Raw genomic sequence first — 27918 nt, 5'->3', positions numbered from 1 at the left:
CTGTGCAAGGTTGTAAACAATTATTGCTATGCAGAAAAGTTAAATGTTACAGGGGTTTTATGCTAACGAAAAGATAAAAAGTCAAATAGATAAATATTCACAAAATTACAAGCAGCATGTTAGAAACAAATAGCAGACTTATGCTTAAGAAGTAGCTTTAAAACAGTAAAATCAAAACCTGTTAGTAATCAGAAAAAAAAAAATCTACACAGAATGAGTGCCAGGTTCCAAAATCTATTCTCTTTCCTTTTCTTTGACTACTTCTCTAGTGACAGCTGCAGAAAATTGCATGGCTGCCAAAGGTTGTTTACTGAAGGGAGGAGTAATAAATTTTATTGTGGGGAGAGAAAAGACTTGGAGATTATTTGGAATCGGTTTAGTTGTCCAATTTACATAACTGCCCAGTTATGCTATCAATATTCTTTTTCATCTCTCTGCTGACAGACAGGTGGATGAAACCATTTACAAAATAGACCCATTTATACTCCTATGTGGATGTACTAGTGAGGTGCTTTGGGTATTTTTAAATTACGATGAAACTTATAGAGTGATTAGCTTCTACCCAGTTACTTGAGGTGTTGGCATATCCACAGGGCAAAAATTTTAGTCCTTTAAGTACATTGAAATGTCAGGGATTATGCTTTCAGTTTTCTGCAGCTCTTAAGCCAGAAGTGAAGGAAGATTGATCCTAGGAGACTTGAGTTTCCAAACTCTTATTTGCATGATGAACTTTTGTTCTTGTTAAGGATCCTCTTAATTCATGGGTGAAGAAATTCCCTCCCCTTACCCTCCCTAAAAGCAAGTCTGTAGTAACTAGGTTAATGTGTTACTATTATGAAGGTTGAGATGGTTATTGGTAGAGAGGGAAGAAACAATAATTTCAATTTTAGGAACCAGAAAGTTTCTTTTAAGCAAAACAAAATAGTCTTGAACAGCAGATACACTCTGGGGCTTGGGAAGACTCTTGGCAGTGTCTTGGAAAAAAAAAATCTGATGCAGAATTTTGCAGGGTGAATTTTGTTAATTTAAGCTGACCTACTTTGGAGGGAAGAATGCTCTGTGGTGCAAACTCGTGGCCCCATGTAAACTCTGGCTGTATCCTGACTCAGTGGTAGGAGGTGGGCTGAGTTACATCTTTGCACTGTGTGTCTGGGTTTCCTTCGGATGGAAACCTGAGCATGTCAGTAGGGTCAGAGCTAGCACATAATCAGTGTGTGTATTTGTATGGTTGGAGGGAATATAGGAGTTCAGGGTATACTAAGCAACACTCTTCCCCTTTAGTTGGGACTTTGCGAAATGCATACCTGAGAACAAGGGCTACAAGCTCCCTATACCTCTGCCCAGTGGTGTTGAATCAGAGTCAGGACTTAAGCGGTTTTTTTTTATATATTTTCTACTTTAAAGGCAAGAGTTATTTTGTTTATGGAACATCCAGAGAAATTCAGGGCAGCTGCTGGCTGGCTGCTATGTATGTTGTGTTTGGCAAGGTACCTCTGATGGCATTTGAATAGTTGTGCTTCCTCTTCACTGTTGACCCCAGGAGGGGAACAACTGAGGCTGCTGTGAGCATGGCAGGGCTGTGCAATCTGCTGAACACGTGGCAGGAATTATGTTTGAATGTCTTGTTCTTCAGTAAATTAACAGAAACCTTATTTGGGGAAAGGAGCTGATGATTATTTGTCAACTCTTACAAAATAGTTATGTTTCTGCCATTATTGGATTACCTGCAGGGAGTTATCTTGGTTCATTTGCCTGTCAGTGAGCAGATTTGGAAAAGCCAGCTCTGGTGAAATAGCGACTGTGGTAACAGTATAGAGCTGCTTTATGGGCATAGGATTAGAAGTCTTCCTCCCCAGCCCCAAAGAGCCTCAATACTTGGACCTTACCACTCTGCTTACAAAAAGGCCAGAGTAGATTTGAGGCTGGCATTCCAGTGAAGTATTGACAAGCTTGTACCACAGTGGGTAATGTAAGTGACAAGCTACAGAGATGCTGGTTTGGGAACACAGTAGTGTTCAGAATATTAAAGTGTTAGTGCTTGAACTGTTCTGTAATCTGTTTTTTCTGTTTTGTTAGCAGAAGGGCAGTTGTATGGGCTTTCTTCATAGAAGTCTGAAAAACAAATTTCCTGTATCATAGGACGTAAACCTGGAGGCCCTCAGTCACTCACCGTCAGTCCTGGGTTACCTGGGATCATTGCAGGGTGAATTAGCTTACACGTAGGGCAGCTGTATATGAAGAAAGATCCTCTGGCCCCTAACTGCTCTCTTCTGTTATAATTAACTTAAGTAAACACTTTTTGAGCGCCTGAAAGCAAAAACACTGCTAGTTTTTGGCATTTGTAGTGAATAAAAGCAGTGCAGATGACTTGCTTTGTGTCATGCAGCATTCCCTTGGGATTGTAAGGTAGTAAACAGCTAATATCCTCTCAGGGATTTCTGCATTTATCCACCTCCACTGCAGATCTTAAGTATTCTCTTGATGTCTTTTGGTGAATTGATCATTAAGTCATATAGCTGATAGAGACTCAAGCACATCAGAGGATTTTTATGGGATTTGTTAAAATGAACCATAAGTTGTGAACCATATTATTATGGAGCAAGATAGCTACAGTGTGAGGATAGAAACAATTTCCTGTGATGCTTCATCTACTACTATTATATAGCTTTTAAAGTATGGCTTGGTATTCAGATAAACATTGTGAACAGTAGATACCAGACTCAAAGCTCAGTATATCATCCAAAACGTTGAAAGCTTTTTTCTTTTAAAATAGTTAAGTTGAGGCAATCAAATTATATAAACTGCAGTAGCTTGATGAGTTCAGAGCACACTGGTTTTAGATGCTGAGAATCGCTGTTTAAAAAAAATAGTTCAATAGCGATGTGGGTAAAAATGTAAATACCGGCAAAATATGAGAGGAATGAATTGGCTGATGGGGTGAGAGGGGAAGGGAAGTAAACATGTCAAGAGATGGCTCAGGAAGGTCTCATCTCTTCATTGATTTCCTTTTGCTTCCCCAGAGAAGGGGGCATGGGGTAAGGGGGCAGCAAAAGGTGAGCATCTCAGATGGGAAGGAGCCCTTCATGTGTGATGGAGACTGGCTGGGCTGGGACCTGAAGGGAGAAGGTATTTCCCCAGGGTCCTCAGGCAAGAAGGGATGGTGGAGAGAAAACTCTGATGGCACTTGTGGTACTGCTGAGTCTTTGGCTGGAGAACTACCTTGGTTTCAGAGAGTTTGCATCAACTTCCATGACAAACATTTAGAGCCTGATGGGCAGAAACAAATTAATATAAGGCTTGGGAATGGGGGCCAAAAGGTTTGAAGAGTAGTGCCTGGAGATTTGGGACAGAGCAAAGCCTAGGGAGATGGGCAGCTTTCAACAGGAGCAAAAAGTGCCTCTGGATTGTTTTTTCCCTCTTTTGCAATGAGGCTATGCAACACCAAAACCCATCAAATTTTAGATGATAGTTTTGCATTTTTTTTCCTAGTAGTATGTTCCAAAAAAGGTTAATAGTACCCATAAAAATTAAAAATTACCTTCCCAAAAGAGGAATTCTGGCAGAAGAGTCAATGCATTTTGGTAATCTTTTTACTGGATGGTCAGGTTCTGTTAGTTTTCCCAAGCAGAGCAGGGTTGGACTCACTCAGTAATTGAGTAGGGAATGCCAAATTAACACCAGCCTCTGTTTAGTGCAAATGCCTTGTTGTGGATGAGAAGTACAATCCACATTCTGAAATAATCTGTAAAGAATCCCATGGCACTCTTTATACAAGTGCTGGTATTTAACTCTGTGAGTCTGGATGGTTTCCAACTTGAGTATCCAATTTTTCCATCCTTAACTTGTATTTAATACCTTTTTGTTTTAGTGGTTTTCTCAGTAGGACCAACTTGTAAAAATATTCTTTATTGTCAGAGCTGCTTCTTCAGTTGGAGACAGCATTTCCCCTTAATTTCCTATCCTTTGCGCTGTTGTGTTGTGTTGCCCCATAAGTTAAATTAGCAGTGGTGTGTTTTAGGTAATTCCATGCAAAGCTTTTGAAAGGCTCTAGTATTAAATAATTAACACAGACCATTAGTATTTTGAAGCTCAAGTTTAGTTAAGAGGCTGTGCTTGAATTTTGCAATGAAGTGAAGATACTGGTTCTCAGTTGTTGCTTGGTCCATTGCCATGGCTTGTAACAATGACCCAGACCGTCTGAGCGATCGTTATGTTGAAGTGCTGATGCCTCTGTATCCTCAGCCTCACAGAGGAAGGGGAATTTGAGAGTTGGAAGGAATGAAATCTGTAATCCAAACTTTCTCCTCTGAGGCTGTGCACACCGTGTGTCTTGGCAGTGGACCCTCGCAGGAACTCTGCAAAGAGAGGTTTAAGGCAATTGCCTGGGATTTAGTCCTCCTCCGGGACTGTTCATACCATGAGGGAAAGGGGGTGGGGAGGAATTATCACCCTTGATTTGAAATTTCCAGTCTAGCCACCGAGCTGTTAGTTACAGATTTAGGAAGGTCGCTGTCAGAGGGTTTGAATGTTTAGGTTAATAACAGAGACATTTCATGTTAAATTTGGAGACTTGTTAATGGTTAATAGTTAAGAATTGCAAATTATCTGAAGCAATCTAAGATGGTTAAATTAGCTCCTATGACAGGAAGATAATTTACTGACGGTAATTTGAAATGTCCCAGGACCTAATTTAATACAGTTCCTGTGCACTGGATGAATTAAGCTTGTGGAAGAACAAAAGGCACAAATGGAAAATTTTTACTTGATGCACTGGCAAGCGGGGTGCTTCTGTTACATTTTTGCATATCTTACCAAAAATAGCATGTAGAGAAAATGCTAAGGCAGAATTGTGTGTAATGGCACTGTTATTTACAGATAAATGTTTGTGCATGTCTGTATTTCTTACAAAAACATTTCTTCAGCTATTATAGCTGGTTTATCACACTTTGGGCATCACTTGATCCTTTCTGAGGAATATATCCTCTGGGGAGCTGGACAAACAGATACAATTCAGAATGACAAGTCCAAGGAGTAGCTAGTAGCAGGCAGTTGCCTATGCCACGCTATAGCAGGTGACTTGTTAGGACTTGAGTGAAATGTGATTTCCTCTGCGTGCCAGAACATAGACGAAGAGATATCACTCGCTGCTCTGAGCTGCAGCTCAAGTGCTAATCTTCCTGCTTTCATATAGGCTGTTTTTTTGACTTCTTTCTTACAAAATTCATTACATGTAAAGTTACAGGAAAAAAATGTACTCTTACGTTGTTAATTTTAAAGTTTGAGGCTTAGATTTTTAGGAGAAACAAAACCCTTATAAACAAGCAAACCCTAAAATTTGTTCTGGCTAGAGGAGGAATGAGCTTGATAATTGGCTCAGTACCGTAACTCAGAGTTCTCGATTCTCTTTTGGTTTTTTTCCTTCTAGATTTTTGGTATCTTAAAAAACTTTTGTAATTCCATTCTCTTTTGTAAGAAGCAGGACTGATGTGTATCCTTCACCAAGGGCAGGTATTTCTCATCATTTTTGCTATTTAGAATGGCTTCTGTTCTCCAATGTATTTAATGAAAAAATCCATAAGCTGTGTGGTAGATTTACAACTGGAAAGTAACAGAACTCCTCTATAGGCTGGCAATTGATCCAGTAACAAACATCATAAACAAAACCATTTGTAGAATTCTTGAAATAAATGTGCCTGTGATTACAGTATTGAGCACTGCCCCATATTTTATATTGCCATCACCTCTAAGGCTTTGCCCTGGAAATTGGGGAGGTGTGGGGACATGGTTACTGAACTGAATTTTACTTTCACAGCATGGAGACTTCATTTAAATAACCTGTTTAATCATGATTAAATCATGACTGAAATCAGTAAGCAGGAACCCTTGATTAAACTATTGATTTTAATCCTGCTTTCCGTTTGTACCTCTATTATTTCCTTCAAAGCTTGATCTTTAAAAATGGTAAATTATGCATTTCTTATTCAGTACTTAAGGGTGCTTTTATGCCTTGCTGTATTTTTATTGAAAATAAATTAAACATTTAAAAATTTATTTTAATTATGACCTAAATAATCCTGGATGCAATTGCTATACCGTCACTTATTTAATAGAGAGCTGGTTTATTTGTTTATCAAAACAACTTCTCTATGTAAAATTGATAATTATTGAGCCAAGGAATCAATATATTGTTTCTGCTTATTAAATGTAGGTTATCAAGAAGATTTGCATGTCTAAATATTTAGATGGCAAGGAATTACGCATTTAACCTGCACAGCTGTGTTTGTAAATTATGCAGGCAATTGCATTTGGGGATGTTGCTGATACTGAAATTTTAAAATCACTAGAACTGTTTTATTTCATTCTGACTTTTTATTGTATTATTTACAGAAGAAAGAAAAAAAAAAAAAAAAAAAAAACGGGGAAAAAAACCCAACAAAGAAACCCAAGCACCACCCCCAACCTTGTTTATGTTAAAGGAAATAGTTTAAAGGTTGAATTTGCCTCAGTGTTAAAAGTAATTTTATTAGTATTATTAACGGCGCCTATGTTAATAGTCAACTGTAACATGGCTTACATTTTGATTATTTTAAAGTTAATTCTAATTAGATATTTTTCTAATAGTTTTAAAGACATCCCATTTACCTTGAGAGGCCATGCTTTTTCATCTTCATCCATCTGCTTTAGAGTTGCCTGTGAATGTGGCAATGTAGTACATTTGGCAGGGTTGAAAAAATTTTAAATTTGTTCGCGCTGCTTGTTCTCACTTAGTATTGTGGTTCTCTGTCTTTCCACTTTGCCCTGGTAGGAGTGTTTCTGGGACTGTGGAGGATCACTATAAAGCAGTCAGGATTTCGGTGGTTGGTTTGTGACTTCTGGTATTTTTGAGGGGAAGGCAAAATTTTAAATCAACTTACTTCATTGATCCTGTTTTGCTCCACAAAGCAGTTGTCATTGCTGCTGTAGTGGGGCCAGCGAATGGCCACAAGAGGTGCACTGGGGCACAGGTGGGACAAGAACTTAACATAAGAGCAGCCTTTGCTGGTGAAGCCTGTTCATTGTAAAGCTACTTTTGAGAAAGTTTGGCCCATGACAGCAAAACTTGAGGAAACATTTGAAGATTTTAAAACAAAGCTTAGACTTTTTGCCATGCTTCCCACTCTTCTTGATAAGCTAGTTGGGATCTGTGAATTTCGGACTGAAGTTACGCAGATTGTTATAATTTTATGGTGGGTCAGATGTCTTTCTGGTTTACATACAAGTCTCCTTTGGTTGTGATGGTAATATACTGATAGATCATTAGGAGTGAAAAACTCTGAGCCAATGGCACTGAAAGGATTCACACATCCAGGGAGTTTTTGATTCAGCATATTTAAAACATTCTTTGCTTTGGATAAGGCAAAAGGTTTCTCTGAGCCTTTCCTCAAAGCCTGTTTTGTGCGCCTGGGGACTTACATGTCTCTATTAAAAAAAATACATATTCCTGTAGAACATGTTGCAAGTCTTTTGTCTTGGTTTTACAAATGAAATCACTTTTCTACAGCTACATTCTGAAATACCCCTAGCCTGCTGGCAATGATCTGCCTTTCACACTTTCTGATTTAAAGAACAAATTCTGCTTCAAGCATTTTGGCCATTTTACAATGCTGTACTTGGAGAATTTGTCACTGGACTAGCGGGTTATAATATCTCTTCTTGTGTACCAGGAATGTAGAAGCATACAAAGTAAGCCTTTGCGTGTTTAGTCTTTTAGTTCCTGTGATATCTCTTATCAGTCAGGCAGATGGTGTATCGCTTCAGTCATGCAGCTAATACAGGTTAAACTGCACTGATCAGTAATGTTTGGTATCAAGAAATACAGAGATCTTTCAGGGATCCCTCAGAGGGGTAATTTAAACTATTGGCAAATCCAAGAAAGGCAACTATAACCACAGTGTGCTGTAACGTTTAACAAAGTGATCAAATTATGTGCATGGCAGTTGTCCTCTCTGTTACTGAAATGCTCCCACTGAATAGTTCAGAGTGCTTGTTTTTTAACATTATTGATGTCACCTGTACTTAACCAGTTCTTTCTAGGATCAAGTCAGTTTTAGATCACTTCTGGTTTTGACCAAGCATTGAGATTTTACCACATTAATAAATTCTCAGTATAACTGTGTACTGCCCTTCATTGTATTTCTAGTACATGTTAGAAATAGCGATGCTTTTCCCAAGTTAAATCTTTGTGACTGCTTTGTAAAGAAATTTTTTGCTAATTCAGGAATAATTTTAGGGGAAAAACTTAATATTGCCGTCTCTGCAGCAACAGAACTGATAGCTCTTTGTCTAAGTTGTTTCCATGGGCTGATACATGAGAGCAGGTAGGAAGTATAAGCCTCAGAAAAGATGATGCAAATGAATACGGCTTTTCACTGCCTATGCAGAGAAATGGGTCACCGAGAACTGAGGTAAAAAATATTGTTTGTTCCAGAGTTTGCTGTTTGACTTAGCTGGGAATTAATATAACAAGGGAAAAAATTGAAGGGCTTATGTTATTTTGATTTAACTTCTGGCATCAGCAGTTGCAGAAAGAGAGAATACCCTATTTAAATGCATGTTTAGGTATAGATATATCTAAAATGTTTCTAGTTCTAACACTTCCATGTCAGGGAGTAAAGACTTGGGGCTGTAAAGCAGTGGATAGAGAAGAAGGACTTGATGTTCATATGCCACTTCTGAAACTATAAACACAGTTTTGCATACTTGCCTGGTGGTACTTGCATGTATCAGCTAGTTTTCTTGTGTTCTGTTGCACAGATTATGCATTTTCTTATTTTACTGTCATATCCTATCCATTTTTACTAGATTGAAAGCAGTCTAGATAGAAAGCACTCTTAATTTCTTTTAAGTCTTAAGTGACTTGGGACTACAGATAGAACTGTCATAAAGTCCTTTCCTGCTGGAGGAGCTGTTGGCTACCCTGGAGCTGTGGACAATGTTCTCAGCTGATCTAACTGTGACCGTAACAATTCACTTGGTGGCTGCTTTTTGTAATATACATTTGCCTGTTCTATATAGTGGCTGGCATACAGGTGGTAAATCTTTATCAGGTAACTGCTGTCTCATTTGAACAGCTTAACAGCCAAATGACAGTGGCAATCTGGAAGCAGGACTTCAAACATCTATTCTGCTCCTACCAAAAGTTAACAGAAATGCCCTTCCATTTAATCTAGAATTGATCTGAAAGAATTAAAAATAAGTTGAGAACAACCATCTCTCTCCAACAATGCTGAACAGACATGATCTGCTCTTGACAGTAGGGTAACGTGTAATGGAGGAGCCTGGATATTGATTAGTAAATGACAACTGAGCGTGGAAGTGTTAGAGAGAAGGGGATTTGCATAAACATGTTGTAAATCCTCAGGAGGCTAATGCTTCTTTACAGTAAATGCTCTCTTCTGTTGTGTTTATGTGATCCCACAGGAGCTTTAACATTCTGATTCACAAAACTACTTCAATAAACAGACTTTCTCTTATTACTGTTTTGGTTCTGCTTCGTGCAAGGTACCATGACTTCAGAAATAAAAAAAAAGGCGGGGGGGCGGGGAAGAGAAGAAGTGAGCTGTGATTTTTGTAGTGGTAGGAGAGGGTTCTTGCTTTCCCTGCCCTAGCCGAATGGATAAATTCTCACAGCTGAAGCATAAGAAAACTGCAAAGCAAGGGAAGTAAAGGGTCAGAAGATTTAGATACCAGGCAAAACCTTGAATTTTGGACAGTGGATACATGCACTTCCAAAGATTCTTCTCCCATGTCCTCTTTGCAATCCTGAAAGTGAAGTGCCATTTTGCATTTCACTGTTTTGTGTGTATTGTGTTCTGTAAGTACAGTTGAAACAGTTTTAATTAATCGAAACTGAGATTGGAGACAGTTGCTATGTATCTTCAGTACAGGCTATTTGAAAAGGGGTCACTTAGTCAGGATTTCCTTTAATCAAGCTCTGTAGCTTGCCACAAAGTAAATTCTGCTGTAAGGAAAAAAAAATGAGTAAATTATTGCCCACTGAGAAAGTAAACTCACAGTTGTTTTCATGGAGTGGTGCTGTCTCCATCTCTTTCATTGCTACTGTGAGCAGTTTTTCTCCATGTGTAATACAGGGCATTGACTGAAAAATACAACACTTGTGGAATAAACTAACGCTATGAAAGCTAGGTTACAAAAGGAACCACGTTTAACTTGTGCGTGATGCCTTAAGCATGTGAAAGTGAGAAGTGGGTGACAGCTATTGTGAGAGGGAAGATGACCTTTTGAGTTTGAATAACATGTGGTGTGGTCAAATAACATTTGACCCTCCAGCATTTGAATAGCAAGTAAGCAAAATTTCTTTAAAAAAACCATACAAACTGAGGTCTTCTCTGTTTTCCCCTCAATTATATTTCTTGCATTGTACACAAAAAGATCTTGCCCAAGAGATGTAGAATGAAAGTTGCATGAGTACAGCTCTAGGATGTACAACCTGCCTATCACTCCGATTAGTCCACTCCATTTTGATGTGAACTTCTGCTTTCCCTGCAGTCTAAATGAACAAGTCATTTAAATGCTTCTGTGGTTTTAATTACACCAGCAACTGCAATGAGGCGGTGCAAATACCATACTGCTTGCCCTTGCTTCTTAAGCTATGCTGTCTTTGTTTTTTCCATTCTACCTTAGTTTGCTGCTTCAATACAGTTCAAATTTTAGAGGGGAAGGCCATCTCGGACCTAAATTTTGTACAAGTGTGATAAGTGTAATGTTCATTTTCAGTGTATGTTGATTTTTAAAGCACACTGACTTAGACTTGGCCAGTGTCAGCAGTCCCTGATGGTGGGGAAGATTCTGTTCTGGTGGGAATAGGGCTTGTAGCAGTATGGAGAGGGGAAAGGCTGGTTCGTGCCATGTGGCACCATGTGCTATGGTGCCATTCATAATGAAGTTTCTACAGTTTTAATTGAAGACTAGTTTATTTCTGGTGTCAGAGAAGAATATGTATTCTGCTGTTGTCTCTTCCATTAGCCAAACTTGTTAGGGTTTGACAAAACTAGCCACAGCCAAACTTTTCCATTTGGGAAGCACATACTTGATGCAGATTTTTTTTCTTTTTTTAACATGTAGATCAGTTCTGTGTTGAGTTATAACTGGTCATGATCTGAAAAGTGGGTGGAAGAAATACATGCTCTTCTGACGTGTGAGAATGTCTTCTTGATTATGATTTGTTTAATTGGACCATGGCCCCCCTCAATGCTGGTCAGGCCCTAAAAGTGCAGCGAGTGTCCCTTTTACCAGGTGACCTGTTCTTTCCAGACGGTGCAGGCACTCTGACCTCTTAACTACCTCCCCATATAGGCAAACCAAGGACCCTTTCCTGGGCAGAGCTTTTATTTTATTGACCATACCATAATGCATAACTTTTGGTGGTTTTTTGGTTTTTTTAAATATTTTCACTTACTTCTCCTTGACTGGTAATGCCCTCCATGTTCAACTGGAGCTCAGGAAAAAGAGCATGAAAGAAAGAAGGTACACACACATATATATATATATATATACACACACAGTTAGAAGAGATATATATAGAGAGAAAGATGTATATAGATATCTATCTTCTTTCATATATATAGAGAGATGTATATTTAATTTTAATCATGCAGAAATATGGAAAAATAAGTGAAAGAGAAGGTAGAATGTGCCCCAGGCCAGAGCTGCAGTATCTGTGTGTTGGGGTCTGTTAAGATGGGTTCAGTGGTGAGGAAATGGGCTAATAAAAGGGAATACTTGTTGCTCCAGGAGAGCTCTGTCTTTTGCTGCTTCTGCTTGTCAGTCCATAGAAATAGTAGAGAATATTCCTATGCCTTGTTAGGACTGAATAACCATAATACAGAAAAATTATATACTGATGAAAAGAATGGTTAGCATCCAGGATAGGTAACGTTGGTGTAGAGCAATGTACTTTTACATATGCAAGTGGACAAGAATGGGGATGATGAGAACTAAGATTTTTGGATTAGTTTTCCATTGGAGGGATGGGAAAAGATGATTAAACAGTTGAATTAAAAAGAAGCATTTGATTAAGAAAATAAATAGTTTCATGGAAGGGGTTGTATTTGTGAAATGCCAGCAGAAGTAAGTGACCATTGATTGAAAGCGTGAATGTCTGCAGTGCCTATAGTGTAGTCTAGACAGTGCTCACTGTCTACATGACATAGTGATGGAAGAGGTGGTGATGATGGAGTGCCTGCGATTTATGGTTTCTGACTCCCATCTGAAAGAAGAGAATGAAAAAAATCAGGGAATCTTGCTTCTGCTGTAACTAATCAAAAGCCATAAAATGATGCCATTTCCATGCAATGCATATGTACTCTGTACTGTCTCACAAGTCAGCTTTGTTGATTACCATTCTGTTATCACCTGCGTTCTTGGACACTCAGCTCTGTATATCAGTCTTTGTAAACCATGTCTGATTATTGAGTAGCTGAAGTCTGAAAATTCATCAGAGACAAAACTTGTGAGTTCTTACATGCATGTACACACCCTTCTTTTGGCTTACCTTATTTGAGACTTTTATTTTATTATTTTGGGAAGGAAGAATATGCAGTTGCTTAGCTATGGTAAGATGCATCTCATCCAGGAATACTCTCCCAAAGGGCTGTCTGGAATATGCTGAAGCTTGTGGGAAATTGAAGCTGATGTTTCAGTTAACCCTGCGTAAGAAGTGGTGGATAAATTTGTGTGTGTGGGGAAAATGTAGTAGTAAAAAAGAATGAAAATTTGCTGCTTGATACATAATGAAGCTGTCCCAGCATGATTTAGACCTTAAGTTTAATTTCAAGACATATAATTTTCTTGACTCTCACTTAAATAATAGACATTCTGTGTTTAAGGACAAAAGCAATAATGACATTTAATGTCTCCAATTTACAGTTGCATCATTACACAAACATGGTTTCCTATTTTAATTCAGCAATGTAGTTCTTTTATCAAGCATGTGGAACATACTTAATTGACTACAGCCGGAATTACGCTATCATTAAGTAATTCTTTGAAAGGCTTTGTCTTTAAATGCAAATGCCTGAAATCTCTTTCATGTTTTTGGATTTTTTCAGTAGATCCGTGTCAATCTGAATAGCTGCATAATTTGTTTATTCTCTAACCCTGATTTTTGTGAATACCAGCATTGTTCTGCAAATAATTTCCTTCAAAACAGAGCATCTTTGTTTCATATCCTAATGACAGGACGGTCATTAGGATATGGGCAAGTTCCTGGGCAAGGTGCTAAGTGATGAAGTTGGCCCATGCACTTTTTCTGGTTCTTCGAGGAAGCGTTTTTCCCTAGAAAATCAGATCTAGCAATCTTAGTGTGCACGTCACATGGTCCCGATGAAAGCAAAATAATGAAGATTTGCAAAATATGCTTTCATAAAGTGTAAAGTTTTAAATTCTGAAATTACTTTGCAAGAAAGATGGCTGCTGAAATGTCTTAGCATGGTGTGCTTTGGTGTCACCCTTATTCAAAGCAGCTCTGTAGAATTCCTACTGCTGGAGGTGACTGCATAATGAGAAGTCACCTGCAGGAAATTAATAAACTGCAGTGTGCTAAACTGCACACAAATATTTAAAATTTACTACTTTTTAAAAGAGATGGGCTGGTTTTATCCATTATAATCAAGGTATATTAGTCTGTAATGGCACAGAGCAAGAAGCAAATAAGAGGTTTTATAAGAGATGGCAAAAAGGTCTGAGTTTGCATTTTAAAATAGAAATAACTTTTTCACAAATGCATTAGAGAAACTAGGGACCATTAAGAAATGATGAAGAAGATAAAATTATTAATCACAAAGATACTAAGTGCCTTTCTTCAAATCCTATTTCTATTTAGCAGAAATAAAGTCTGTGTTTGCTGCTGCATGATAAGAGTGTAATGGATGTAAGTAAAAAGAGAACTCCAGTGGAACAAATGAAACACTGCTTGGAAACTCTGCCTACAGATAAATCAACAAGTCCAAACAGTTGTCACCAAAGTGTATCAAGGGAACTAGCAAACTAATTTGCAGTAACAGTGACACTAACTAGAACCAGAGAAGTGTCTGAAGACTGGAGAAGAGCATGAACGGCTTTTAGGGGAGAAGTCGAGTGCATCTTCTATTTGGTGGAATATATAATGGAATAAATAATTTATGGAAATCAATAAATGTCTGGAAGGTAATGGAACCGTAAGCAAAAGCACTTCAGGCTTCTAGCAAATTAATCTTGCCGAACTTCCTTTGTTTTGCTTTCCTGAATAGTAGTGTACCATTAAAGAGAAAGCAGCAGTGTCTTAAGTTCAAAATAGTTCAGAGTGTAACAATTCCAGATAGCAAAGTTGGATGGCTAAATACATATCAACCTTTCTTGAATGTTCACCTTCACTTAAATAATCAGATTTGACTCATTAATTTTCTATTTGGGACATTCTGCAATTTGGAGACAAAGTAAAATACACCCATTTGCATCCTGCTCAAGGAAAGAGCAGCTGGTCTTTCACGTAGCTGTATCAGTCTGTTAGAAAGCTGGTAATTTTCATGAGAGTTCATAATTACTTAGTGCCTTTTTACGTGGTGAGTGCCCTACTTATGGGAGGTGTGTGGGAAGATATCACCTGAGACCGTAATGTATTGGTTTCTAAATAGATAACTGTAAGAGTGCGAAATCTACAGAATTACTTCTGGTTTTAGTGTTTGACTCTGTGGAAAAAGATATGCAGGCTGGAGCAATGCAGGATAGGTGCTAATAAGAAGCAAAACTTTCTGGTTTACCTCTGCAAAGGTATGAGATAATGTTTTTATTCCCTTGATTTTCTTCTTCAAAAGTGTGTGCAGGAAATGAGTACCTAAGTCTGAGCTGCATCCCACATTCAGTCAAAACATAGCTTATTTAAGAACAGTGCTGAATTTCTGTGCAACTTCCCTTCTTTGGAAAGCAGCAGCTTTAACAAGCTTATTAGGTATAATACATTCCAGCTAAGGGAGGTGGATTGTCGAAAGGGAACTCAAAGATGGGTCATATGTTGTTTTTAATTTGTTTTTTGTTTTTTCTTTTGTGCTTTTTTTTTTTTTTTTTAAACAGAAAGCCGTCCAGGTTTCCATCAGGAAATAACCGAGATTCATACTAATTCTCTGTTGAATACAAATAGAGAGTGTAATATTCCATATCATGGCAGCAGATTTCTACAACAAAAGTAAATGAGCCTCGTAAATCTGTACCTGGCTAAGCTGCATTACCTGCAGCTTTGTATTAATGGTCTTAAACTCCCATAGTTTTTTTTATTTGGAGTAGAATTTTGGGAACCTGAGACTCCTTCAGCTTTGAAGCATTCACTATATTCAGTAAATGAGTACTTTTTTCATTTTAAGCACTGCATGGGGCATACTTATTTTTCAGGGTTTGCTATCTTGCTTTTGTCTGTGTTGCCAATCTTTTTTTGTGTGTGTGTGTTCCTGCATGTTGCTGGTTTTTGACTCTGTAATATTTTTATAAGTATTTAGCGAGTGATAATAGCTGTAAGTCACAGCTGAGTATGCCTGCCTATTGGATTTAGCTTTCCCGCAGCAAGACTTCATGGCCTGGCATGCTGAAATATGAGCTTGCGTACAGTTTCCTTGCTGGGGAGAAGAATAATGGACTGCAAAACACATTCTGTTGCTATTAGCTTTTCAAGGGGACTGAGCTATTCATTGGAAAAAGAGTGTGCTACAGCAATTAAGTTCATCCCTATGCTCAGTCGGCTTGCCATTTCCAAAAATGAGATGGACATCTATTTTGTGAAGAGGCTAATGTCTTATTGATGGTAGAAATTATTAACTAAAACTGAAGCTGAAAATGTGCAAGGAATGGAGGTTTGGAGCACACTATGAATAGACTGTAAAGGAATTCTTTAATGCAGGTATTAAGTCCATTATGATGGTGTCATACTGAACTGGTTAAATCACTCTTTGTGGCAAATGGGAAGGCAGAAAACCTTTGGCTTTCACACTCTGCTGCTTATTCTGTGTGTGGATAGAACCTCACTGCTGAGGTAATGGTGGTCAGTGAAAGAAGTTACTCATTTCAAAACAGCTTTGTAAACACTGTGCATCAAACGCTGCTTTTCAGCATTTAATGTTTGCTAGGTATTTTGTCTCTTAAATGAGCATCTCTGTATAAATGTTATTTCAGATAGGGAGCTTTAAGTCTGAGTGAATATTTTGTTACTCTTGGAGGAGAAGTGTAATACATATGATTCAGACTATGTTGAACTAGTAGAGTCAGTACGGCAGACTGTCTTTTGAAGATGAAAAGGAAAATATTTATCACAGGACCTTATTTTATCCTCTGGGTTACCTAAGGCATTTTTCAGCTTAAGCATATCTTTCTGTTGTTTTTCCCCAAAATACTGCCATGAAAATGCAGTGGAGTCTCTCCAGTCTGGGCACTTTGGGAGAGCAGTGTTTTTCAAGTGTTGGAAATTCACGCTACAAAAAATTGGTTGTCAGTGCCATAGGTATTCTTTGGGTGTAGGAACTGAAGAGTTGTTCTGTTCTTCATTACATTTTAATGTATACACTGAATTTTTTTCAGGAACTCCAGGAAAGAACTTAATGACATACGGTTTGAGTTTACTCCAGGCAGAGGTAAGGCTCCTTCAATTGAATTATTCTCTTATTGTTCAAAAAGGTATTTCAGAAATTGATTGCTGCTTATGGTTAATATAAACTACTTCTCTGGAATGTTTCCTACAGGGCAGAGCTTTATATTGAACTTGAACAGGAATAGCAGATGTATGTAAACTCTAGTGGCAAGGTTGCATAATACATAGTATATATTAGAAGGCTTGATCCACAGTATACTTTACCAATTTCATGTCTTACTGAAATGGTCTATGCGGTATATAAGATCTTGCATAGAAAATTTACAGCTTCGGAATTTCCATTTTCATATTTGGAAAACGCCACAGGAAACGGAATATAGTAGCCATAAAGGTGTGTGTGGTGATGGTGGTAATACTTGAATTCCTTTCTCCCTTGTTCTGTTAACAAGTATGAAGTGCACACCATTTTTCAAATGCTGTCTTCAACTGAAAGTTGAGTTGCATCTCTAGCTTTGGTGTCATCACCAGAAAGAAATTCTGGCATTGAAACTTTAAACTCTTCTGCATGCTTGTAGAACTGTATTGGCTTTCCAGTGCTGAGACTTGTAAGAACTTGTAAAACTTACTTTTGTTTGAAGAAAACGAAGTATTACTGGGATAAAATGCACAGGAGGCTGATATGTTGAGTAAGAAGGTATCATCCTTGTTACATAGCAACCCTTTGAACTATGAACACATTTCATATTTCTCAGAAGTCAGTATGCACTATATTTAGAATAGCCTTCAAAGAGCTTCCACCTAAAAATGGATCCAGATTGGAAAAGTGTCTCTCTTCCTGTAAATCATAGTATCTTTCATGTGCAGTAGTTCTGTGCATGGATATACTCTCTGTTGTCTACCTGCATTTCTCATTGATTTTGGCAATGGGTAATAACGAAAGAGATCTCTTGCTTAATTGGGCACAGAGCATCCTGGTTACTTGGTCGCTTGTCAAAACAATTACTGAAACACTCTCTAAGCAGTTGCATAAACCATTTGAGAATTCTTACTTGGTCAAAAAATAGAGGATACAGCATAGTAAAGTACACCAGGACTGTTCCCAGTAGTCAGTCACTGAGGCAGCCAGAAGGCGGCTGTGATTCTCATCTTCAGCGCTCTCCAGAAATTGCAGCTAGCTCAGCTCTAGTTTGTCACCTGTGTGTGTTTTCTTGAGGAAATGATCCAGCTGTGTAACTGCCTTGAAGCATGCTCTCCATGCAGATATTTGGTGTCAAGGCCATATTACAGTTGAGACTTGACTGGAATTTAGGCTTGTTCCTGCTCTTTCCTCCTACTTACTTCTAAGCCTTCTGAACTCTTTATCCAGGAGCACGTACTAGTCATAGAGACTTAGGAATTAACCCACTCAGGTGCAGCAATTGATGCAAAATCAATCCAAAGCTCTGAATTTCCTGGGTCACAGTACTTAAAAAGCTGTTTTAAGCCTAAAGCTCAAAATAATGACTGTTCGTCTAACTCCTTTGCCCCACTGCTAACAAACAGGAAAACCTATATAGCATGTCTCCATCTACATATGCGGAACAATGGAGGGGATAAAGAAAACCGTGAAAACAACACCAAAACATAGTTTATTTTCATGGTTATAAAGATACCGAACTTGTAAACTGTGTAGGAGTATGTCGTTAGATAATAGAGGAAAATTCTAGTGGCCAGGAAAGGTCTGTAGGGGGTTTGCAATGAATCAAATCATCACCTCATGTGATTTGCTGTGCAGAGGCTGATAAGATAATTGTCTTTTTTCCTCCTAATTAAAGATAATTTTGAATTCAAGCCTGCCTCCATGGGTGTTTTGGAACTAAAGTATATTTTTGTTAAATTGCATTGGATGACTGATAGTTTTTGTTGTTTTTGTGGGCTCTCATACTTATTCATTTCACCTTTTGGACAGACACAGCAGATGGCGTTTCGCAGGAGCTGTTCTCTGCAGGCCTGGTTGATGGCCATGATGTAGTTATAGGTAAATTACATTTTTGTTTGCAATTACGCTCTTGTGACAAGTTTGTGTTAAATAGATGTGAAAAATGTTTTCTCTAATGCTGGTTTTCACAAAATCCTTTTTGTCCTAATTTTGCTTTCATGTATGCATAGTTCAGTCAACAAGCCAATTTTGATACCAGTCCAAGGATTGCTTTTGGAAGTCAGAACTCTTTAGTGGTTTGAGAGGGATGATATAATATAGATCTCCTGCAGGATTATTTACAATTCAGTGATTGATCATTTTTGTACTAACTTTTGTTTTGTTTAACAATAAAATCATTTTTCGGTAGGATTTTGCAAAGTGTGCTTTGGCAGCTCTGAAGTTAGTAAGTATTCTGCTTGAGTTCATGGAAGCAGAAGCAAGCCAGAGTTCAGGATCTGTGGAAATTGCACCTAGAGATATTTCTATGGTAAAAAAAAAAAGATAATCAGAAATGTTTTCTGGCTGCTGAGAGGAAAGATACTTCTCTATTTTTCTAGTGTGTGCTTCAGTATTATTTTTTTTTTAATACCAAAATTAATTTCCTGGCAAATATGGTTAATTTGTAAGTGCTTATTTTGCTGCAGTTCCTTGTCATCTTCTGGTTGCTCAAGACCAGTAGATCTATAGTTACCAAGATCAGAAGGGGGCTAGCAGATGCTAAATGTGTGAGAGCTGAATTGAGGAATACTAGCAAATTAATCTTTGTGTTTGATATGAAAGAAATTCATATCAATTGGTTCGGAGATAGTTACCAAACTCCTCAATGATATGAAGAGTGTTCTACAAATCTGCAAGTTCATGTGACTTGCCCACAAGATTATCTGAATACATTCTCAGTATGTTTGTATGGTAGTGTCGTGGTTTAACCCGGCTGGCAACTCTGCCCCCCGCAGCCGCTCGCTCACCCCCCCCCCCTCCCTCAGGGGGATGGGGGAGAGAATCGGAAAGAAAATAAAAGGTTAGAGCCGAAGCCTTACCTATGCTTTTACTTCAATTTCTGAAGAAAAAGTATTTAGGGGAGGTTTACAGATGGTACAGGCTAGCAGGCACTACTATAGTAACTGTGCTGTTACTCTAAGGGTTCAGGGGAGAGGGGTAGCTGGGCCTTAGTTTGTTGCCTTTTAAACATCCAGTGTGAAAAATGTCACTACCATACCGCTGATGATGTTTTTGTTAGAATTTTTGTTGCCACAAGATACCTTACTTCATTTAGAAATAATAACTAATGTTTTTTTTCTGGCTATGAGAAGAATTGTTCTCTGTCAGCTATCCTACCTGCCCGGGCAACCAGCTGGTGCTCTTGCACAAAAGTCAGAGTCACAGCTGGTGATGCTGCAGTGCAAGTCCTGCTGGGACCTAGTGAGACCCCTTTTCCCTTCTTCACGCTTCCCTTTTCTCTTTGCTGCTAAGTTCTCTTCCAATACAAAGTGCCAGTACTTCTATGGAAATGGCACTATGAATGGCATTTGTTACCATCTTTCGGGGGAGTCATGGGGAAAAGCAAATGAAGATAAATAGCCCATGGTTATAAAGATACCGAACTTGTAAACTGTGTAGGAGTATGTCGTTAGATAATAGAGGAAAATTCTAGTGGCCAGGAAAGGTCTGTAGGGGGTTTGCAATGAATCAAATCATCACCTCATGTGATTTGCTGTGCAGAGGCTGATAAGATAATTGTCTTTTTTCCTCCTAATTAAAGATAATTTTGAATTCAAGCCTGCCTCCATGGGTGTTTTGGAACTAAAGTATATTTTTGTTAAATTGCATTGGATGACTGATAGTTTTTGTTGTTTTTGTGGGCTCTCATACTTATTCATTTCACCTTTTGGACAGACACAGCAGATGGCGTTTCGCAGGAGCTGTTCTCTGCAGGCCTGGTTGATGGCCATGATGTAGTTATAGGTAAATTACATTTTTGTTTGCAATTACGCTCTTGTGACAAGTTTGTGTTAAATAGATGTGAAAAATGTTTTCTCTAATGCTGGTTTTCACAAAATCCTTTTTGTCCTAATTTTGCTTTCATGTATGCATAGTTCAGTCAACAAGCCAATTTTGATACCAGTCCAAGGATTGCTTTTGGAAGTCAGAACTCTTTAGTGGTTTGAGAGGGATGATATAATATAGATCTCCTGCAGGATTATTTACAATTCAGTGATTGATCATTTTTGTACTAACTTTTGTTTTGTTTAACAATAAAATCATTTTTCGGTAGGATTTTGCAAAGTGTGCTTTGGCAGCTCTGAAGTTAGTAAGTATTCTGCTTGAGTTCATGGAAGCAGAAGCAAGCCAGAGTTCAGGATCTGTGGAAATTGCACCTAGAGATATTTCTATGGTAAAAAAAAAAAGATAATCAGAAATGTTTTCTGGCTGCTGAGAGGAAAGATACTTCTCTATTTTTCTAGTGTGTGCTTCAGTATTATTTTTTTTTTAATACCAAAATTAATTTCCTGGCAAATATGGTTAATTTGTAAGTGCTTATTTTGCTGCAGTTCCTTGTCATCTTCTGGTTGCTCAAGACCAGTAGATCTATAGTTACCAAGATCAGAAGGGGGCTAGCAGATGCTAAATGTGTGAGAGCTGAATTGAGGAATACTAGCAAATTAATCTTTGTGTTTGATATGAAAGAAATTCATATCAATTGGTTCGGAGATAGTTACCAAACTCCTCAATGATATGAAGAGTGTTCTACAAATCTGCAAGTTCATGTGACTTGCCCACAAGATTATCTGAATACATTCTCAGTATGTTTGTATGGTAGTTAAAATATTTCAGGGAGAAGCCAATCCTTTTTGCTTTGGTATGTTCAGAATACAGGTTGATTCTAGCTGATCTAAGAAACAAAAGCCTTACCTATGCTTTTACTTCAATTTCTGAAGAAAAAGTATTTAGGGGAGGTTTACAGATGGTACAGGCTAGCAGGCACTACTATAGTAACTGTGCTGTTACTCTAAGGGTTCAGGGGAGAGGGGTAGCTGGGCCTTAGTTTGTTGCCTTTTAAACATCCAGTGTGAAAAATGTCACTACCATACCGCTGATGATGTTTTTGTTAGAATTTTTGTTGCCACAAGATACCTTACTTCATTTAGAAATAATAACTAATGTTTTTTTTCTGGCTATGAGAAGAATTGTTCTCTGTCAGCTATCCTACCTGCCCGGGCAACCAGCTGGTGCTCTTGCACAAAAGTCAGAGTCACAGCTGGTGATGCTGCAGTGCAAGTCCTGCTGGGACCTAGTGAGACCCCTTTTCCCTTCTTCACGCTTCCCTTTTCTCTTTGCTGCTAAGTTCTCTTCCAATACAAAGTGCCAGTACTTCTATGGAAATGGCACTATGAATGGCATTTGTTACCATCTTTCGGGGGAGTCATGGGGAAAGGCAAATGAAGATAAATAGCCCTTATGGCTTTAGTGTTGGGCCTTCAAATAGTAAGGTTCTCCCTAGCAGGGTTAGAGACACTGTCTAGTGAATAATAAAAGTTTATTTCCTTGCTTAGTTCCTGCTTTGAATTGCATCAGACTTTGATTTCTAGCACTATTATCATGGTCCTTTCTGTTCTTCCCTGTTTATCTTTTTATTGTGGTATTAAAAAAAAGCAAGGAGATCAGATTTCTTGTATATAATGAGAGCATTCAGCTTAAATTTAATTTCATTAATTATGATCAGTTTATATGTTTATTTTTCTGTGATGTCATAACTTACCTCAAGTTCCACAGGCACAAATTCTTGCATGAGTTTGTACTATAATTTTCATTTGTGTCTGCTGCACCCATGAAGTTGTTCAAGTTTTCAACATAGTTATCTTCCTAGAAAATTACTTTAGATTTCATGTTTTACTGAAAGACAAGTTCTGCCAAATTCAATTTTAATTAAAAAAATTGAAGTTGGACTTAAGTTAGAATAAGTTTGTGATTTGCTTTGGGAAAACTGGCCAAAAGTTGTATGGACTAAAACAACTTGCGTGTAGGCAGATTATTGCAAATTTCAGAATTTCACTGTAGCAATGCAGTCCTAGGAAGTATTTCAGTCCCTTAGTTTAAAGCAATAGGTCATATAAGAGAGCAGATGATGCTGAAAATATAAATCTGCTTACAAAACTAATTTTCTGTGTAAATTGATTTTGCCACCTTGTTCACTCAAAATTAAAAGGTTTAAATTCTTTATGTATAGGTGGAGAGGAATACTATAGAAGAGCTTGGTTAACCTTCTTCACCAGAAGAACTGACTCCATTAGCTTCCAGATTGAAAGCAGCTGATAAATTACCTTTCACTTTTCAGCTGAAGCATGCAGAAATTCAACCTCTATAACATGAATGAAAACTGAGTTCTGAGATAGTCTCATAAAAGTTGTTCCTGTAGTTTCTTTTAATGGATGTCAGAATGTGTGGAGGCTGGGAGAAAAAATAAAGGTGAAAATACCTGTGCTTATGTTGAACTCAATGATTTGTTGGCGTAACAGCTGGTTTTCTGAAAGGACACTTGAATAGGAGTCAGCAAAAGCTGTCGTGGAAAGTATGGCCATGGCATACGTGAGCTGAAGCTGTTAGTAGGGACCATCCAATGTGTAAGCTCTTTACAATTTGCTGCTAAGCATCAACATGCTTCACCTTTTGAGTCTTGCTGGATTTGCTTCACTGAACACAGGCTTCCCAGAAAGATTTCCATTCTGATAAGCAATAAGTTCAGCTACCTGTTCTGCAGAGAAGCAAAAATCCCATCTTGCATGTTCAGTTCTGGCTACGATTGACCGGTTTCTGTTCTTACTGACAGTAGCATTGTTTCACAGATCAAGGGAATCAGTGCAGAGAATTTTGTTTAAAAGCAGGATAGAGATTGCATTTGCAGAGGGGGATGAGTCTTGCAGCTTATACGTAGGCATTGGTATCTAGCTGATGAGGTATTTTTATGCAGCACTGAAATAGCTATGTTAAATCATATGAAAGATCTGGAATATTTTCAAAACACATTTTGAGATGAAATACATCTCTGTGTGTATATGCAATATATGTATATTAGCTAGTAAACATTCATCTAGTAATGCTTTATTACATTTTGATACCACAAAGGAAACTCAAATCATATCAACAGCCAGTTCTGTTGAAAATCACATAGCTGCAATCCTACTTCACTGGTATATACAATGTGCATGTAATTTCAGCAAAGCCTTAGGCTACAGTTAATCTTCTAGAGGCCTTGCTTAAATTTCAGAACCTAAAGATGTATTTACAGTTATTAAATTGCGGTGTGTATACATATATATATATATATAATTACTTTCCTTCCAGAATACTGCTTAAATAAAAGCCTTGATATCCATGCCATCAAGAAATGTGCAGTTGCCCTTCACTGTATTAATGTACCTTTATTTTAGGTATTTTTGTTAAAAAGTATCTATGAATACCTTGAGCATCATGGAAGATGTACCTTCACTTTTAAATACACCAGACATTAACTACTGGTAAATGGGTATCTGTCTGTGATGTTGGAGCCAGACCCTGCTATCCACTTAGTAACCAGAGGAACAGCTTTTAGTCAGAACAAAAGCTTCCTGCAGAAACACCTGATGTGTTTAGAAGAACCAGCTGAAAACCCAATAGATCATATTTTAAAGTGGGCTCTTCTTTTGAAAGTAGCAAGCTTGTTCATCAACATCTTGAATATTTTCTTAGAAGTGTGAATACAATAGATGCCATTATAGTTTGACTAAGGGTTTTGGGGTGGTTGGATTATTTTGGACAGGGATGGGGATGACGAAATAGCCTTTTTATTTGATGCAGTTAATATGGTAACTGGACAGGACTTAAGTTGGCATTGAGAATAAAAAGAAGTTATGGCTGTGGATGGGTTTTTTGGCCACGAGTGCGGAGAACATGTATATGACCAAATCTAGAATGACATTATTTCAGGGGATGTTAAACAGTAAGTAATATGTATGGTTCCCAATTAAGCACAGTATTAAAACCAGTAATATGTATGGTTCCAAATTAATCACAGTATTAAAGCATTTGAAATTGGAACAGCTGACTGTCTTACAGTATCATGTCTGCTGATGCTGAAGGTACTTTAATACGAAAATGGAAAGATGAAAAAGCAGAAGCCCAGTTTGTTAGAATACTGTCTGTAACAACTTTTTAACTCATAGTGGCACTGATAATCCAATTCATAGAAAAAAGCACAGTTACACAGAGAATATCCTTTCACTTTCCTTAGTTTTGCTCTGCTTCTGCTTATATGTAGTTTACTTTGCTGTCTTGTTAGATTAATCATCTTTGAAACTGAATGAAGTGATACCTTTTGTTCAACTAATTCCGGCTTATCGTCTTCCTGTAATCGGAAAACAGGATAGTGCTGTACGAGTAGAAAACATTGCATTAATTTATGTCCTCAAAGAGCAGTAATGTTGCTGTGAGTAGGTGACTTGGATAGCATGACCATTTGAAGGCAGACTAGGTTTATCATTTAATATCAGTAATGTTTTGGATGCACTGGGTTTTGTAATATTTGAGGGAATTTGTTAGAAGTCTTGTTTTTCTTGTGTTTGTTCTTGTGGTTCAAACTGAGTGAAATAACTGAATTTTTATTTAAGCGTGTAATGTTTTTTTTATGGGTATATTGAGCTTTGGAACATACACTTTCTAATGAGAAAATGCCTTTATAGACCCTGACAATTAATTTCAAACGATAGACTAAATACTTTGTGTTTACTTTTTAATGTATTATCCAGAAAGGAAACTTACAGTTTTAATGAAAACCTGACTGTATTTTAAGGCATTTTGTAGAAACTCTCATGTCTTCAATGTGTGCACATAACTCCGTATCTCTTTAGCAAGATATGCACATACATTACAGATAAGAGAATATCTCTAAAATCCCTAGGGTTTAACTAAGGACTTAAATATTTCAACACATCTGGCTCATTTAGAGCTAATGCATTGAAGGGTGACTCATAATGACTAGACTGCCAGGAGTTCTGGAAGCTTGAGGTACACCCGCAGGTAATCAAGCTTTGCATCTAATTGAGCCTTCAAAGTTATTTTAGCTATATGTGCTGTACGTAAAAGGTGCACTTGAGAAAGTATATTGTGTGAAACTGGCTGGTTTCATGCAAGTTCCCGTCTTGCTGAATGTCAGTGGCTCAAGGTGAAAAAAACAATATTGTGTTAGGTAGTGCTCTAATGGTGGTTGTGGCAGAACTACAAATACGTCTTGTAACAAATTCTCCAACTGTGCAAATTACTCTCTACACACGTGTATTCATATGTCATGGTAAATGTGCTTATCTTACAGCCATGATCAAGTAAATAATGATTTTTAGTTACTTTAAGGAAAAAAAAGGTGGAATTGGCAGTTGCCTTCAAAGAAAGTTCTTTTTTCAGCATGCGGTCCACCTGTTCTTACTTAACTGTGTAAATGAGGAATAAAACCATTTTTTATTAGTGGGATTAGTTTGGGTTTCGCCTGATAATAGTAGGTGATAAAATCTTAGGCCTGAAGTGAGTTCCCCACCCTCATAGGTGTCAATTGTAGTTTTGAGGTCTTTCCTTTCTAGTTAAAAAACAAACAAACAAAAAAACAAAAGCCAAAAAACAACAAAAAAAAACCAGCTGTGAATTTGAATCAGAAATTGCAAAGACAGCCATGTAAGTAATGCTGCTCTTTTCAGCAGTAATTTAGTTCCTGCTATTTGTTTCCTTGGCATTCACTTCTCTGCGGGCGGTTAGTACGTCAAAATAAGGATTTATTGAGGTTCTTCAAACTAGAGGTAGTCTATATCAGAACCTAACTCCTGCACATCACGGAGACTTTTCTAAATATATTTTTCCTTGTTTCAAGTTTCAGATATAAGGTATTGAAGTAGCCTGGCTGCTATTTCATCTTCTTAATAGTTTTGTCAGAACAATATCTATAATTCATAGCAGAACTCGGGACAGGAGGAGTTGTGAAGATCTGATGGGGAGAGGAGATTACCAAGTAATAATATGCATAGCAGAATGTGACCTGCCTTATTTCTGCATAGACCTACATTTCAACTCTAATCCAGTATGATGAAGGTATTTGTTAGAGCTGCCTTCAGTATCCTGATGACTATCAAACTGTTGTCAAAACCTTTGTCTGAAAGCTAGCACTTGCTTCGACACTCAGTCACTGGCAAATGATTTTTTCAACCTTGTACTCTGACTCATTCTTTTGTATAGAGAATTTATGAGCACAATTTACTGTAATAGCTCAGGCTTGTTAAATATCCCTACTAGCAATGTTGGGCAGCAGGTCTGAATTTTTATTTCAAATGTTCATTTGAGACTAGACTGAGGTTTAGAATGCTCAGGATCATCAAAATGAAGGGGAAATTGTGAAATCTGTATATACTCCTTCCTGATCTTCCTGGATAATCTACCCCATTAGACACATGCAGTATCAAAGTCTGAAATAGATGTATCCAAATATATTCTGCTTACCTTTTTATAACACTTCGTTGTAAATGTGCAGTGGTTTGCTTAAGTGTTCTTCACATACTCTGGGGGGAAAAAAATCAATCTGAAATATCAACCTGCTATTTTTTCATAAGTTTCTGGGAAAAGGTACAATTTGTCAGTTGTATTAATAATTTAATCAATAAAAACAGTTATCACCACTTCAATTTTTTTTCCCCCCTCACAGTTTGTATAGTGTAAAACTTTACCTTGGGGGTCAGATATCCATACTAAATAACTGAGAATTTGGGGTTTAATAATGTATTGCAGGAATTGAAATAGGTAGATTTCTAGCAGAAACTTATTTCATTTTCCATTTTGATACAGTGCTCCTGTTTCATAAAATATACTGATTCTGCTGGGTGGGAATTTTTCTATCAGCTACCTAAAGAAAAATGAAATCTTGTGGATTATTTTATCATTCCTTGATTTTCCAATTTTTGTCTGTGACCCCTGGGTATTAATACCCCATGTTAATGGATCTTAATATGAAGTCATTCGAGGTCTACTATTATTCCATAAACTTTTTTTTTTTTTTTCAGTTTAAGCAAGGATAAATACTTAAAGTCTTTATTTGTCAGTAGAGGTCAATCAGGAATATATGTCCCTGATGTCTCTTCCATGCTTTTGCCTGTTCCACTCTTAACTAACATAGAGTAACTGGTTATTTGTCAAAGCTCTGGAACCCCTTTCCACCCCCTCCTCCTTTTCTGGAACAAGATACCCTGATGTCAAACTACTAGTTAATGTCCTTAAAAATGTCTAAAAAGCCGTGCACTAGCCTAAACCTTGGTTGTCTGTATAGAGTAAATTAATTAATACC

The 27918-nt window shown here is 37.6% G+C and overlaps 1 protein-coding gene across 1 annotated transcript in view; it reads left to right on the top strand.

The window, feature by feature from the left end:
• STK39 (serine/threonine kinase 39) overlaps positions 1-27918 on the top strand; it is a 112524-nt gene that overhangs the window by 65436 nt on the left and 19170 nt on the right. Inside the window, exons 14-15 of the mRNA XM_035896223.1 lie at positions 16600-16652; positions 18558-18626. Coding sequence (XP_035752116.1) covers positions 16600-16652; positions 18558-18626 — 122 coding nt within the window. The remainder of the gene's footprint in view (positions 1-16599; positions 16653-18557; positions 18627-27918) is intronic.

This window comes from Egretta garzetta, unplaced genomic scaffold (genome assembly GCF_000687185.1).
Source record: "Egretta garzetta isolate BGI_Z169 unplaced genomic scaffold, ASM68718v1 scaffold16, whole genome shotgun sequence".
In the NCBI taxonomy this organism is placed as follows: domain Eukaryota; kingdom Metazoa; phylum Chordata; class Aves; order Pelecaniformes; family Ardeidae; genus Egretta; species Egretta garzetta.
The sequence above is the reverse complement of the archived record's forward strand: the minus strand, read 5'-3'. Positions and strand labels throughout refer to the sequence as shown.